The sequence below is a fragment of the Sciurus vulgaris genome (genome assembly GCF_902686455.1).
Source record: "Sciurus vulgaris genome assembly, chromosome: 8".
NCBI lineage: Eukaryota > Metazoa > Chordata > Mammalia > Rodentia > Sciuridae > Sciurus > Sciurus vulgaris.
The window spans coordinates 74737890-74754506 of NC_136468.1; the positions used below are offsets into that span (position 1 = coordinate 74737890).

The window sequence follows — 16617 nt, forward strand, 5'->3', positions numbered from 1 at the left end:
GCAAATTATTTGCCAAATATCAAGTTTAGGTCTCAGATTGTGAAATTACTTGCAAATAGCTAGCAATTTATTTTTCTCTTCACACGAAGTTCAGAAATTATGTTGTGTCATTGCTTAATTTACTTGATTCACACAAAAAATTTAGTAACTTAGAGTATTGTTTAAATACTAACTTATACTGACAAAAATGATGTTCAGTTCTGTGATCTTTGGGAAGCTAAAGAAAGATAAAAGTAATCATGTGTCAATCAAGTATTATTTTATCAAAAAAGTATTGACAATTGACAATAATATCAGTACAATAACTTCAATCATTTTCCCCAAAGCAACCCAATAAGGAAAATGAGGCACAAATATTCCAAGACACACCTAATTTGCTCATTTATTCACTCTAACAATATTTTCTAAATGCCTAACAATTGCCAGGTTTGGATCTCCTCGTGGTAGAACTTACCAAGTTTGATTTTTTCCTGTACAACCTAAAGAGGGCGCACTTAGCACTCCTATCTCCCTGAAAGCGATGACCCACATTCACTGCAAGTGAAAGCAAGACTCACAGTCACTTGCAGTCCTTTTACCAATACAGCTGAGCATTAGTAGCCCCTTCCTCAGCCTCTATTCAAACCCTCTTTCAGTTCTGTAGACAGAGATCACAATATTGATACATGCTGTAAGCACAGTAGAGAAGCAGCATCCCCTGCCAAAGTAAGCACATCTGACCCTGGCACTCTCTCTTTTGATCCTCTCCTAACAATTAAAGAAGCATATAAAACCACGTGGTTTAAAAAAAAAAAATCTACGATTGTGAAAATACAGGCTTATCTCCAGGTTTCTGTCTATTTCTCCAGTATTACCCCTCTATCTCTGCCATAGAATCTGAAAATTTATCTTGTGCTGACTTCTGTTCTCAACTTCATTCAATGATTTATAACCACTTCTCATTCCATTTGTTTCTAAAGGACTTACCCCTAGATAGTTTGATTCAGGGAAAACTGTAGACCTCTTTCACCATTACAATGACTGTAGTTCTAAGAAACCTTGAATTTTAAGTGTGCATTAAAACATATATTTTGATAAAAAAAAGAGTTGGAAGCTATAAGGTTTTAGTCATATAGAAAAGCAATTGTTCCCTACTTTTAAAAATAATGAGTGTAGATATAAAATAGATACAAACCTCAGCAGATCTAGCTTTGATTTTGTATAGATTTATCTTTTATTACCCCTCTCTCCACCAGAACTCTCAATAACCCTGGAATTCTCTTTCTTTTGGTTCTGGATATTAAACCCAGGGCCTTCTGCAAGCTAAGCAAGCACTCCATCACTGAGTTACATCTCTAGCTCAACTCAGGAATTCTTATACACAATTTACTATGTTTATGAATTATCTACATAGGAGGCATTAAACAACTATGTTGCCCAAGAAAATAGCTTTTATTTTAATGCCTGCTGCTAGCTTCCAATTATTGTTTTCCTGTTACTTTACACATACAATAGCATTATAATCAATTGTAGTTTATGAAGTGTGATTAAATAAAAATGCATTGCCTGCTTAAGCAATGGTACATTAACTTATTATCTAAAATTTCCCAAAGAGAAATGACAGCATTAAAGAACTGATCAGGTAATCTTAACAGCAAATAGTTATGAAATCTACTGTGTTATTTGGATTTGGAATGTCCCCTCAAAGCTCATGTGTTGAAAGTATGGTTCCCAATGCAGCAAGATTCAGAGGTGTGGATTTTAGGCAATAATTGGATCATGAAGGTTCTGACCTCCTCAATAGATTAATTGACTGATGGATAACTTGGGACATGGGATCTAGTTGGAGGAAATATGTAATTGGGGGCGTGCCCTGGAAGGGTTTATCCAGTCCTCCACTCTTCCTCTCCCTTTCTGTTTCCTGGCTGCTATGAATTGAATAGCTTTCCCCTGCCATACCCTTCCACCATGATTTTCACCTCAGGCCTAGAGCAATGCACAACTGACCATGGAATAAGACTTCTGAAACCATGAGCCCAAATAAACATTTTCTCCAGTTAAGTTTTTCTTGTCAGGTATTTTGATCAGAGCGAAGAAAAGCTGACTAATACAGTTAGGTTGGTGGATATTTGTACCCCTATATCATAGCTACCTCAAATCTACATGTTAGTTCAGAGTTAATTTCTACCACACTGAGTCTGCCTTTTGTGGTTCTTATTTTTGTTAATGGTTCCAACATCTTTATAGTTACTCAGACTAAACATTTGCCTCCTCCCTTGCCTCGTACATCTAATAAATTTCTACAGCCTGTAGATCTTTTCCACAAATTTACTAAAGTCCTAGTGAAAGGAGCAGACTTGGATGTCTAACGAATAAATGATGAGCCCCTAGTGGACGGCAAGCCAAAAAGACGTCAGTGTCAGGAGAGCGCTGCACCAAGGAGATAAGACACCATCTGGACCAGAATTGGAAACAAGCCAAGAAGAAGGATATATAAACTCACCCCTCAGACAGCTCCTCAGCTCAGCCCAGATCTCCTGACGAATCCATGTCAGCCACGTTCACGAGCCCCACCGATCATCCATCCGTCAAGACCGCCGAGACTCCGCTGCTCTGACGAATTCACGACCCCCGGAGCCTGCCGTCCTCCATTCCCAGACCATTGGCTGGAGGGGGTTCCGAGACCAGCCGTCATTCTGCTCTCCGACTAAGATAAGGTGGCACTCGAGGTCGTCTGAACCGACGGCAGAGAGGACTTTGGACTATTTGATTGAGGTGTGTTTATTTGCCATTCGATTTGATTGATGTGTGATATTAGAAAGATTAAGGTTTGTGTTATCCCAAGTGTATCAAATAAAGCCAATTTGTTTGGAACCAAATTCTAGTCACTCGCCTCTCTGCCGCTGGCGACACCTAGTTTCTCTTCAATGTATTTCTTCTAGATCATTGTCATTTAGAGATTCTATTACCTCTAACCAGAAGATTTATCAACTCTCCTAACTAGTCCTCCTCCCTCTATTTTTGTTTCCTCCCCACTTTATTCCCAGAACAGTCTTCCTAAAGAACAGATCTAGACGTGGAAGTTTTCAAAAGAAAAAAAAAAAAAAACTCCTTCATGACTACTTATTCTGCTACTGGTATGACCTCCCCCCTCTCCCATGAGATTAGGTTTTAGGAACTCTGATTTTTTTCATAATAAAGTACTTCAGGGTCAAATGACTAGGTTAGCAGGAAGGCCAGCCTTTTTCTCTTTGAGTCTCTCATCTCTCACCACGTGAGTCCACAGCAATAAGAAGCTAATTTAAGAAGCTGCTTCCAAATGCTTTGTAAAGAGAGAAGAACACAATAATATGACTGGTTTCCCAGCAGCCTGTTTATTACCCACTATTGTCTTAGTCTGGGCCACAGCACTGCTGATCCAAACAGGCCTCACTGTTACAATGCACTGTTGATAAAGATCTTCACAGAGATTGTTGTAGTTGTGACATAAAAGAAGAATGAGGTTACATCCAGAGAAAGTCTACCATGCTAGAAAGACAGAGTGAGGAAGAACTTCTGGATTCATCTACAGAGGGTACCAGAACCCAAATTAAATTTTCTTTCCATCTCTGTCCAAACGTCAATGTTAAGTCAATATCACCAACCCAGACACCCTTAACTTTTACAGAATTTTCCACTTGGGATCTTTCCTGTTGTTGACCTTCCTTAGGAAAACCTAAAAAAAAAGATGTAATAGGTTTTTTTTTGTTTTGTTTTGTTTTGTTTTTTAATATTTCTTCTCTAACCAAGAAGTTCTTGTAACTCTCGACCAAGTTTTCCTACTCGATGGAGATCACAAAATTTAGTAGGGGAATTAGATATAACAACAAAGAATTTCAAAGAAACCAATGCTGATAGGAGAAGTGATTACGTGAAATAGAAGTGGCACAAGGAAAGAAGGAATAATTTATTCTGGTTGGAAAAGTTAAAGATGCCTTATGAGGCACCTATAAGTTTTTGGAACCTTATAATTAATGAAAAACAGATCTCCAAGTGAATAAGGTTCGGTACAGAACTGCAGACAGGGTGGATATGAAACATCATGAACAGCATATGAAAAATTAGAGATGTGTTAGTATGGTAAGTTTCCTGAATTAGAAGTTGTACATGTGGATGGAGTACAAGAGTGAAGTTAGGGGAGTGGGAAAGAGGAAATGGTGGAGATTTTGATTAGAAAGCAAGCCAAGAAACAATAATCAGAGGCCTCCAGAGAGACAGGGAGGTGTTTTAGGAGTATGCAAGTCCATGGTATAAGCAGGGTACATCTTGGTGAAACTCTAATTTTACTTTATGATGGAAAGAGGGGAACTAATGGTGATTAGGGATTAAAAAAAACAAAAACAAAAACAAAAACAAACAAACAAAAAACACCCAAAGTTAGAACTAGACATTTCATTAACACTTAATTGAACAGTTTTCTTTCCATAAGGGGAGGTCATCACTGATGACATGATGAGTAATTCATGGCAAAGTACTACATCCAAAGGTTACTTCAACCCCAATACACTATTATTTCTTTGCAATGTCTCAACTTTTAAAAAACCTTCTTTTAAGAATAAAAAAACAGAGATGCATTCACATTATAAGTTTGCACCTTGATAAACTATAATAAAATGAGTGCATCTATGTAACCACCATCCAGGTCAAGAAATAGAACGTTGTCACCTACTTTTAAGGAGTTTTTGCTCTGTGGCAAAACAGTATTCTGCTAAGTGTTTTATGTGGATTTTGTGGTATGAGGTGTTAATAATAAAGAGACTTCAATAGGAGAAGCCCATGTTCCTTACTAAGATATTGAAGACACTCACCCTTAGGATCCATTTCCCCCCTTTATTTACTTCATGTTACATAGATGTATGTTCTAGTTAATTGACAAATAGGCATGGAAAACACCCTGGCTCTGTCCTGTGCCTTTGCTTATGCTGTTTCTTTCTTCCTGGAATGCAACTCCTTCTCCTGGCACCTTTCTTTGCTTTTCCTTCCCCCAGAATGCACAGTCTCAAAAACTTTTTACAGGGTCCAGCTTCACCATTATTTTTTCCATGATGTGTACTCACTCTTCCTGATTGAAAATAAACTCATCTCTTTAGTCATATGTGTACAATATGTCTACATTGGTTAATTGTTGTTTTAATTTTACTAGTTTGTTGAAAACAGGTTTATTTATGAATCATTTTATATCCACTTATGAAAATATTATCTTAAAAGATTAACTATGGTATTTTGTCAGTATGTCATTTTATCAACCAGTACTTATATTTTAGCTATTAAAAAACAATAGGATTTTCCCATGGCAAATAACCTAAACAGAGGTAAAATAGTTGCTATACAAATGGTGGCACTGAAGTTTTCAATGAAGATCTCAGATGTGACAAAAGATTTCCTTAACACATTATATCCCATCATCCTATATATAAATGTCCTATAAAGTTCTATATGTTTTTATATATGTCCTAGATGTAGTACAGGGGGACAGAATGGGTTATTGCAAACAGAAACATAAAATAACAAGTAGAAATTTAAAATGCAATAGGTTTAGAAGACTCTTTATATTAATGGTTTATTGGTTTGTACTTAACAACTTTTGTACCACAATGGAAGGTTCATTTACATTTTGTAATATTTTCCATAAGCAACCAAAATATTATACAGAGAGGGATATTGAAATACACGTGACATACTTTGTCACTTTTTTCTTATTGCATATTTTCTGAACAGCCATCAAGAACAAAGTTTCTTGTAAAGTACTGTGCTTCTCACCAGTACCTAAGGACTCAGAGAATGGAAGCAAAGATTCTACCTAACTTACATTGACTTATTCTTTGTCTTTTTTTATTCTTTGTCAACAGCCTCACCAGGCCAATTCCTCTACTGACATTATATACACACAATCACTCTCTCACACATACACAGGCCTGGATGTTCTGTCAGTCTTCCTAGCGAGAGGCAGGTCTGAGGCCAGGAAATAAGGACATTGAAAGTAGGCCTTGTGTATCATGTGGAGTGATGCTTTTCTATCACTGAATCTTTTGGCAATTGGATATGCACTCAGATGTGGAGAAGCATATAAAGGCCCTACTGGAAGAAGGGACAGATTGTTCTGTGACTTGGAGCTAAACAGAGATAGCTTTGAAATTGTTCATTAAAGAAGCACACAGATAGGGTTTGGATTTGTGAATCCTGAGAATTTTTATCTAGAACCTTTCTAAGTGAATTTTGGTTGTAATTCCCTTCTAACATTCTCTTTCTAAAGTCTTGTCAAAAATTGCACCCTGACTTTATACCATGCTCGTTCATAGTATGGTGATTCCCTAGAGTATAGTGGATAAAGAGAAAAGAATCTAAAGCTAGATAGAAGGGCAAATTCCTGCTTCAGTACTTATTAGCTGAAAAATCATTCAGGAGGAAAATTAACTAGTTAAAGAGAGAAATTGTGAAGAATATATATATATTCTACTGTGTGTGTATATATATATACACTGTGTGTGTATATATATATACACACACAGTAGAAATGGGAATGAAAAGAAAGAAATGGACATAAGGGAGATTGGTGGGGAATCATAAATTGGACTTAGGAGAAATTTCTAAATGGCTCTGAGATTCCTATTTGAGATTATTGAAAAAAATTATCATCAACCAAAAAAGGGGAGAAAAGAGGGGGATTAGCAGGATAATTATGAAATTATGCAATGGACTGAATGTGCCCTTATAAAAGTGCCCTCATAAAAGAAGCCCTCAAGAAACCTCTTGCCCCTCCACTATGTGAGGACACATTAGGCAAGTGCTGTCTGTCTATGGGGACACAGGTCCTTATGAGCTGTGAAATCTGCTTGTGCTTGATTTTGGACTTTCCAGTCTCCAAAGCTGTGAGAAGTAAATTTATTGTTTGTAAGCTACCCCATTGTATCTTTTTTTGTTTGTTTTTTTTTTTTTTTTTTTTTTTTTTTTTTTGTAGCAGCCAAACAGACTAATACAGATGTCACTGACATTTTTTATGTGTTGGGCATTTGGCAAAAGGGTTCAAGAGGCAGTTGGAAACAGAGCCTAGCTCCATAAAACTTTTTGAACGATATTGACACTTTTTCAGAAACAAAATGCATCCATTTTTCGTTTTTCATTTGAGACTCACAAAAATATCCCTTTTCTAGCACATCCTTTCTTCCCATGGGAAAATGAGAATTCCCCTCTTTTGGATGTGCTTGAACATCTCATAACTTTGTGCCTCATGCTTTGTCCACTTTTGTTTCTAACTGTAATTCTGTGTCTCCTCGTCTGGTGATGAGTTCTTGTAATATCCCACTTAAATATGACATTTCTCTGTTATCTTGTCCCTGTCAGGTACATTTTCTAAAAACATAGGACTTGATAATAACTCCTGTACAATATCATGACAATTATGTGCTTGTGTGTCTGTGTGTCTAACAGCTTCACTGGACTAGTGGCTTCAACTGAGACTATGCCTTCTAATTATCTGGTCCTTCCAACTTGAGAAATTCTAATAGATATGCACTGAAACAAGTGTGTTATCCTCAAAAAGGAATAAAAGCGACCATGGAGTGACAAAGGTTAGGAAGGACATGTTAGTTCTACCATGTAATTTTAGTATTATATCACAGAAAAAAAATCAGATTGTGGAATAGAGGATGAATACCACAGGCATTTGTTTTGATCTGGGTTCTGTATTTAATTTAAAAATGGAAACAGGTAAATTATTTAGTTATTTCAAAAGAGAAAACTTACCCATTTCTTAAGATTAGTATTTGCTCTAATGTGTAATATGTATTTGAAATGCAGTTCACTGTCTCTTCTCCTGAGGCTTCTGATTTGGGAGGTCTGAAAGGGGGCCCAGGAACCTATATATTTACAATCTTTACCACGAGATTCTCATTAATAGTTACATTTGGAAAACTTAATTAGAGGCAGAGATTCACAGTGTCCAGTGTATAAGTAATTATTTTTTTCATGGTGTCATAGGCTAAAAGAAACACCCGAAATTCCATTTATTAAGTAATGGATCCTAACTAATAGTTGTAGTTGTTAACATGGTCCAACAGAGGTCACTGTGTTTCCCTCAAAAAAATTAAACTATCCCACTGAACCCCTAGAAAGTCCCTGAGGTATCCAGGGGCATGGTAGCAGTTTCTAAGCTACACCCTACAGGGAACATTTTTCTGGCATAGCACCTAAATAAAATATCTGAATGGGCCTTCTGTAGGAAGACTGCAACAAAGTAGATAGTATATGCCATAAATTTCATCACTTTTTACATCATTAGTTGCTGTCTTCATGTGGTTATTATTGCTTACAGAACAGGTGTACCAAATTTTTTAATGGTGAAACAGAAAGCAAATATTTTAAGATTTGTGGTGACACTTGATAGTAGTGTCTCTAGCATATTCTATACTTTCTTTTCTCTTGCAAGCCTTGAAACATGTAAAGAACCATCCTTATTTTCTGAATTTAACATACAGGCTGTAGTTTGCCAATCGTGGTTGTAGTTAAAAACCTAAAGTACATTAAGGTGAAATTTAGTAAGGGTAATTTTGCAAGGTTGGAAGTTCTGTGTTTTCTTATCTCATCCTTTTTACTCCAGGGAAGACAGTAGAAACACACTTTTGAAAGGAATTCTAAATGGGCCTAATTGATTCCAAAGCTATTGTAAACAGGTTTGTTTGGAATTTTCTCAATATTCTTGAGTTAAGGAGAATTTTCAAATAATTCCAGTTTAATCAAGTATCACTGTTCAATTCCCAAGAAAAGGAGGCTAGTTATTGCACTAAGCCTTTTATCACCTTCTTGCTAATTACTGTAAATGTCTAATGAAATTCCATAATTATAACTAATGAGACAATTCTTAGCTTATACGGATTCAATAAATCACTTGATAGAATATGCCATTTGAGATTTCTAGTTCTTATTTCCAAAATTAGTGTTGCTGTCTGCAAACTATACATTGTGCTTAGTCCTTACATTTTATTTCACCTATTTTTAAAAAAATCCAGTATAATAATTCCACACCTTCCTATGTGAGTCGTAAAGGAGATAAATATTACTGGCAATAGTGACCCTGAGAAAGTCAGGAAATTTCTTGGGGAAATTCAAAACTTTTTTTAAAAATTTCATTTTTTTAAAAGTACACCATATAGATTCTTTCAAATTACAATCTCCTGTGGCTTCCACCAAAAAGTGTTTGTTCATGGAAGCTGTCCCAGAACTTTAAGTTAGTACTCCTCTCTGTTGTCATGAGCACCCTGAAATTACTGCTAGTCAGTAATTAAGAAGTAAATTTCTAAAAAAAAAAAAAAAAAAAAAGTAAATTTCTTAAATTTATTCATGAGACAATTTAGTTCGTTCTTTTTCTCCCATAAAGACGCCAATATTCCATAAGAGCAGAGACAGCCTCTGTTCTGCAATCCATTCTATCCTCAAGTACATACAGTGCCTACTGTCTAGTTCAATAAATATTTGCAAATTTATGGATCAAGGACACAATTACATTCAGTCAGAATTATCCAATGGAAAATTATTGCATTTAATGACTACTAGATAGGTTACCAGTTCCAGAACCATCGCTAGTTTTTCTTGGGTCATTAGAAACATCCATGTAATCTTCCAGAGTGCATTCCTTATGGTAAAACTGGATATTGTACCTGTGCTACCTCACAGGCATGCGGCCATTCCCAAGAACTACGCTGGAGGGAATGCTCGCCTGCTTTACAAGAGGAGAGTGCGCCAGCCAGACCAGGTCGCAGAGGGCAGCCACTGGGGTACGGCCTCACCACCCCGTTATATAAGGGGCCCGCCCGTCCGGTGTCCTCTGGAATCCCTGACGCTGCGTCACGCGGCCGCCGCCCTAGGGTGACAGGAGAGAAGGTGCAGGGCGGGGCCTGTCTGAAGCTGGCCCGAGGCGACAGCAATGTCTGGGAGAGCAACGGCTCTGGCCGGCCCTGGCAGGAAGCCCCACCCGACCCTGCGGGCAGTCAGCGACAGGCCAGTTCGAAAGTGACCCTGTTTCGGCGTTGCTAGGAGACTCGGCTCCCGCGCGCCCCCCACTGGCCAGCGCCTGGGCGACGCGCGGGAAGGGGGCGGGGCCGCGGCCGGCGCGGGGAGTAGCCGGGAGAGCACCGTTAGGGCGGCCTTTCGCGCGGCGCCCAACGGCGCCCCTGGAAGCGGCGTGTGGTCCCCTGCCACCGTCCAGGCTTTGCTGGTACCCTGGGACAGGTGTCAGCTCGCTTCCCAAACGGCTGAGACACTGAGTTAGGACGAGGGAAGGACAGTCAGGTGAGCTGTCGCGGAGTGGTTGGCCGGGTGGCCACGCCCTAGTGGGGGAGAAGAGCTGGCCGGTGGCCGAGGAGCGAGGTGAAGGGATGCTGCTGCAGGGAGGGCGGGCCTGCCCCCGCGGGAGCCGCAGGTCGCATCATTTGCGTCGGAGGCGCTGGCGCGATCATAACCAGCACCCTCCGCCAGCCGAGAAAGAGTTAAGGCGCCGGCGGTGACTACGGGCCCCGGATGTGAGGGCCGTGGCGCGACGTCTTTGGGCCGCGCTGCAGGTGCGCCGGGGCGGGCGGAGCCAGAGGGCTGGCGGCGACCTGACGGTCTGAGACATCCCCTTCCCTGCAGGGGCCGCTAGGCTCCCTCCTAGAGCGCCTCGTTTTCTAACTTAGGGTCAACAGGTGGTGCGGGTGGACCGGGGGAGAGCCCTGCTCTGCTGCACGGGGAGCGGCGGTTACCCTAGCCAATTAGGGCGCGGGGGCGGGAGTGGCAAGGCAACCCTGATGCGGGAGACCAATGGGATTTGGGATCATGGGTGGGTCGTGAGGAGTGGGCGTGGTCCGTGTCTGAGTCCAAGGTTTCTAGTGCAGCAACTGCTAGAGCTGCGTGGAGATCTAAGCTGGACGGACGTGGGGTGCTTTTCCCCCAGCGTAGAAACGCCAGCCAATGGTTTCTCTTTTGGACCCGGACTCCGTTTTGGGAGGTGAGAGGGTTTTTATTTTGGGGGGTTGAGCGTGTAACAGTGATCTTGGGTATCCTGTGAAACAGGTTGGGTATCCTGTGAAACGTGGGATTAGATCCCTAAAATAGGATTACCTTTTATGAGTTTTCTGACACCAAAAAGGACACTTCTATGGTTACGACGACTTGGACTAGATAGTGATGATTGGGTTGTCTTCAGAATGTAGATTTGAGATTTGGGGATCAAGGAGAGTAAAGAAAAGTACATGGTACCACAATTTAAGTGAACCACAGAATTACAGTCTTAATTATTCCATCGTTTGACTTGGATTGCGAACGATTCATGTCGTATCAGGCTTGTTTACTAAAACAAATTTTATTAAGTTCCTCGTGTTGCTGATTTTACCTAAAATAGAGAAAACCCATTTTAATGTATTATTTCACAGGAATAATTTATTCATTTCCTCCCCAGCAGTCTTGTAGCTGGATCACCCACGAAGAGAGATTCCAAAGAAGAAAACATTACAATTTGGGACACTTATTTGCAACTGGAAATGGGGAATGGACTGTCAGATCAAACTTCTATCCTGTCCAGTCTCCCTTCATTTCAGTCCTTTCATATTGTTATTCTGGGTTTGGACTGTGCTGGAAAGACAACTGTTTTATACAGGCTGCAGTTCAATGAATTTGTAAATACCGTACCTACCAAAGGATTTAACACCGAGAAAATTAAGGTAACCTTGGGAAATTCTAAAACAGTCACTTTTCACTTTTGGGATGTAGGTGGTCAGGAGAAATTAAGGCCCCTGTGGAAGTCATATACCAGATGCACAGATGGCATTGTGTTTGTTGTGGACTCTGTTGATGTTGAAAGGATGGAAGAAGCCAAAACAGAACTTCATAAAATAACTAGGATATCAGAAAATCAAGGAGTCCCTGTACTTATAGTTGCTAACAAACAAGACCTGAGGAACTCACTGTCTCTCACAGAAATCGAAAAATTGTTAGCAATGGGTGAACTGAGCTCATCAACACCTTGGCATTTGCAGCCTACCTGTGCAATCATAGGAGACGGACTAAAGGAAGGACTTGAGAAACTACACGATATGATAATTAAAAGAAGAAAAATGTTGCGGCAACAGAAAAAGAAAAGATGAATGACAATACCTTTTATATCTGTGTGGAGTAGGTTTTCTCTGGTCTGATTTTGACAAATGGAAGAGTGTCTACAGCCTGGTTTGCGTGTCTGCCTTCCTGGATGCTATTAAAGCTTTGTTTTGTTGAACAATCAAATGCCCACTTCATTTGCCTTTTGGAAGATGAGTAAATGCAGTGCTTCTTAAAGTGGTCTCCTCTCCCTACCCTATAAATCTATTGGTACTACCATTTTGGGAAGCCATGCAAGGATAGTAAATTGACCAGAAAACAGTTGTGGAAGTTTGACCTGAAGTTAGTAAAATAAAACTCTGAAGAGTGTCTGCCTAGTGTTTTGTGCTTATATCTTTTGGGGGTAAGCCTTTGCAAAGAAATTGCATACAAGGCTTTCTATGTTAAGATAAAATGCTAGTGAATGGATACTTAGATTAATATATACGCTTATTTATGCAGATATATTGATCACACTGGGACAGGGAGGAAGTGTTTGCTTTTTTAAGCAAAATGGCTAAATGCTTTTGATGTTTTCTGGAATCAAATAATTTAATGCTTTCTTAATTCTAGACAATGTTTAAGTTGGTCTGACTTTAATAAAAATAAGGTGTTTGAGGTATTCTCAAGTGCATGGATTAGTTTTCTTGACAAAGCATGTTTTGGTGTGTAGTTTCACTTTTTAGAAATAACTATGCATCTTTCTACACAGGTTTAAAACAACTTTTATGGGATTTGGGGCTCTTACAGAAGTAGTTTGTCGTCAGAAGCACTTTCACTTGAAGAACCTAGAATAATTTACTTGACTCTTAACAGTAAAGTAAATATGGGAATGTGGACTAATCTTAAATGCATATGTTTAGATGCATATATGGATTTATCAAGAAAGCAATTAGTGAATGTAGATAATACATGGTCTCTAAAATACTCTGGTTAAAAGATATTGTTCTATTAATATTTACTGGCTGAAAACAGATGTGGTTTTTCACATATTTTTGTAGTGTTTTGGGAGGGGCAAAAACTTTATAAACAACACCTGATGTGTAGTGGAATGAATATGTAAAATATATATGTTCTAAGCTTTAATTTTTTTTTTTTTTTTTTTTTTTTTTTTTTTGGTTTACCAACTAAACAGTGTTACCTGGGATATAGTCCTGATTATAGTAAGGAATGGTAAAATACTGCAAATGAGAATTATGATTGTAGAAAATGAAGAGGAAAATAACAAAGCTGTTTTATGAAAATTCACTGGTGCTGTTTCTATTTAATAAAAACAAAAAACCAAAAAACCCCATTCTTACATTTAAGGAGGAAAGACCTTTGTCCAATTCTTATCTTCAGGAAGAGACTTAGTTCTAGTAATCATATATTGGCAAATCAGCATATTTCCTATGTGTAATGCCAACAGCTGGCTGTTCTGAAATCACCAAAAGACCTGCACTTTGCTAGCAGTATTTGTTTTGGTTTTTGGTTTTGATTTTTTTTTTTTTTTTTCAGTCTAATTGAATTTTTGAAACCCTGATTTCTTGTTCTACACAAAATGAAGTAGCTTCCTGTGGAGCTTTCATGTTAAATGTACCTTCTCTCTAGTGATGGTCACTTAGAATGTTTATATTTATAGAAATGTGATAATAACTACAAATAAACTATTTGAGGCATTAGGAGAACAGTGTTCGACTTTTGAGTTTATATGTATTACCACTTCTGCTGAAGCTTTTAATTAGATGGGTAAAAACAACTTTGACCAGCTGGGCTGTTTAGTTTTATGATAGTTTGATTTGGGTCTTCTCAGGTGAGAGGCATGGAAAACTTTTCTGGGAGCACCCTCATTTTTGTTTGTTTTTTACCTTCACTGATACTGCTCCAAATATCACTACTAGATTCATGATATAATAATAAAACTTGGCCCCTGAAATCTCCAAATCTAAATCACTTTAGGATTTCAGTCTGTACCTTCTACTTACTCTCTAAAATAGTGCTCTGTTAATTATCTCTCCAAAAGTTATTTTGTTGACTCTAATTTTGTAGCCTAATAATTTGATCAGCAAATTTGTTATCTGAATTTTCCATATTGAGTGAACAGGAACAAGAAGAAAAGGTAATGAACACTCTATCACCTTTTATTAAAGACAATTTTCAGTTACAAAACTCATAAGATTTTCTAGTTTGATAGGTTCAATTTTCCTATCACCCATTCTAGCAACTAATACCATAGTCTAATAAAGGAGTCTTAAATACTGGAGAGCTTTGGCAATGCTTTTATATCTAGTGTGTTTTGTTTTGTTTTGGCATGCCTTTTCCTAAAAAAGAGAATGTTTGTGTAAGTGTGTGTGTATGTGTGTGTGTGTTGGGGATTGAACCCAGATTGTCATGCATGCTAGGCACTCATTCTACCACTGAGTTACACCTGTAATACCTAAAGTATATTTGTAAGGTATTTCCTTATATTTGAAATTACTTAATGTACAGTACTAGTCAAGGATTGAACAACTCCAAATTCAAATTGTGAAAGAAGTAAAAAACTTTTGATACATATAGAGATTTAAATGCCCAGAATTGTTCTAAGATACACTACAAATTGTATATTCTAGCCAGCAAAGATTAAACTAATAATCCTGGTAAAATGGACTAGATACTTATTGGAGGCCAAAAGGTGCAGTTATTACTATAAACATATGGAGAGCATTATTATTCTATAAATGAATAGTGGCTTCTCAACAGAGAGAAAGACATGGACTTACAATATTTTTTTGATTGTACAAGTTGTTTGACACTGAAGAGTGTTCTTTGTTAATTATTCATAATGACCTTGAAGGAAATCTATGGTGTAGTGTTTCAAGTTTCTATTCAGTAATTAGATGATTAATATAAATACATTGATTTCATTAGCAATGACAAATGCAAAAGTTTCTTCAAACTCTAGATGATGTAAGGCTCCATTTAGCTAATATAACTTGGGAGTCCTGAGTATTGTTTGAGGTTTCAATTTTAAATTTCAGGTTTAAATTTAGCAAAATGGAAATGGATAGCAAATGATGGGGTGTTTAGATGAAGTCTTCATATGAACCCGCATGGGATGCCAAAGTAATAATCATAAAGTTAATATTAAAATATTTGAAGATCAGGGATAATATTCTCAGCAAATCACAGCCAGAGGATCTAATGCTGTGCTTGCAAGTTAAGAATACAGGAAAACCTAAAATGAAACTAGGAGACTACTAAGTGTACTGGCTAATTCATAAGCTTTGGAATCAGTTCAGTGTTCAATCCATGTGATCTTTAAGAAAGTTTCTCGGAATTTGTAATGTGAATAATACTAGGTACTTAGGAGGCTGAGGCAGGAGGATCTCAAGTTTGAGATGAGTCTTGGCATAGCAACACCCTGTCTCAAAATATAAAATACAAAGAACTGGGGAGGTAGCTCAATGGTATATTGGTTTGATCCCTAGTACTGTAAAGAAAAAAAAAAAAAAAAAAGGTTGAGAGAACTGAACGAAATAATGTGTATAAACTATTTGGCACATTGCTAAACACTTCATGAAAAATGGTACCTATTATTAACCCATAGGAATCAGTATGAATGAAGAGGTCTTGTAGTATAGTTGGTCATTGTCATACAAGTCCATATTTGAATCTACTGCTGACTAGTTTCATTTTGAGCAATTTAATACTTTCAGCCTTAGTTTCTTCATTTATAAACTGAGGATCATATTAACCATTGTAAAAAAAGGTGAAGTGAAACTATTTAGTAGAATATCTGACACATACTAAACATTCAATGGATAGAATATTTTCTGACAAATGTATTTGAAGAAAAGATTTTGGAGGAGGTGTATGACAAAACAACAGAAACAAAAAACAACCCTCTTGATTTGTTTTTCTTATCTCTTATATACCATGGCACAAAATGGCAACTTGGTGGAATTTGGGAAAATCTAAAATCTAAAATTAAATTTTAATTCCCTTAAAATCCAGGTCATTTTCTTATATATTTTTAAAGTGTCCATGTATTTTGGCATGATATAATCTTTCCTTCCCTAATGAACAAGATTTAAAATTAGGGTTATTTTCTGGTCTAGAAATAAATAAAAATGGAACAACTCATTTCACAGAACTAAAACAATTGGAACTGTCAGTTTTTCAAAATGCCCCAAGATGTTAGCCAATTCAAATTTTAATGAAAAGTAAAATGTATGTTGACTCTCCCATGGAAACTTGCCAATATTTGTGAATACATCTGGTAGGTGATGATGTTTGTGTTTGTGGTGAGTATGTATGTTATAATTTTCCAGTTACTTTCTGTTTTGAGTCTTTAATGTTTTCTACTTATATTTTACTGGAGTTGAGATTGCCCATATTGGACAACATTGAGTTATGAAGAGTTAAGTAGAAAATCCTTGGTTATTAAAAAGACAAACCCTACTTTTTTCCTTGGGTCTTCTCTACTCTGGTTCTATAATAAGGAAGAAATTACAGTAGTTCCCGAACAGAAGCGTC

The 16617-nt window shown here is 37.7% G+C and overlaps 1 protein-coding gene across 6 annotated transcripts; it reads left to right on the plus strand.

Annotated features, from left to right (window-relative positions):
* Positions 1–10112: 10112 nt before the first annotated feature.
* Positions 10113–13243, plus strand: ARL4A (ARF like GTPase 4A). Of its 6 annotated transcripts, none has more exons than XM_079151737.1 (3): positions 10113–10302; positions 10879–10996; positions 11447–13243. In XM_079151737.1, the coding sequence occupies exon 3, from the start codon at positions 11529–11531 to the stop codon at positions 12129–12131; it is 603 nt and encodes a 200-aa protein (XP_079007863.1). In that variant the 5' UTR covers positions 10113–10302; positions 10879–10996; positions 11447–11528; the 3' UTR covers positions 12132–13243. The 6 variants fall into 6 exon arrangements, with proteins under 6 accessions (XP_079007863.1, XP_079007865.1, XP_079007864.1 ...); XM_079151739.1 differs by having other exon boundaries at positions 11450–13243; XM_079151738.1 differs by having other exon boundaries at positions 10884–10996.
* The last annotated feature ends 3374 nt before the right edge of the window (positions 13244–16617 follow it).

What these genes read in the sequence shown, in the direction of transcription:
- ARL4A (XM_079151737.1), top strand. Translation starts at nt 11,529, where the DNA reads ATGGGGAATGGACTGTCAGATCAAACTTCTATCCTGTCCAGTCTCCCT.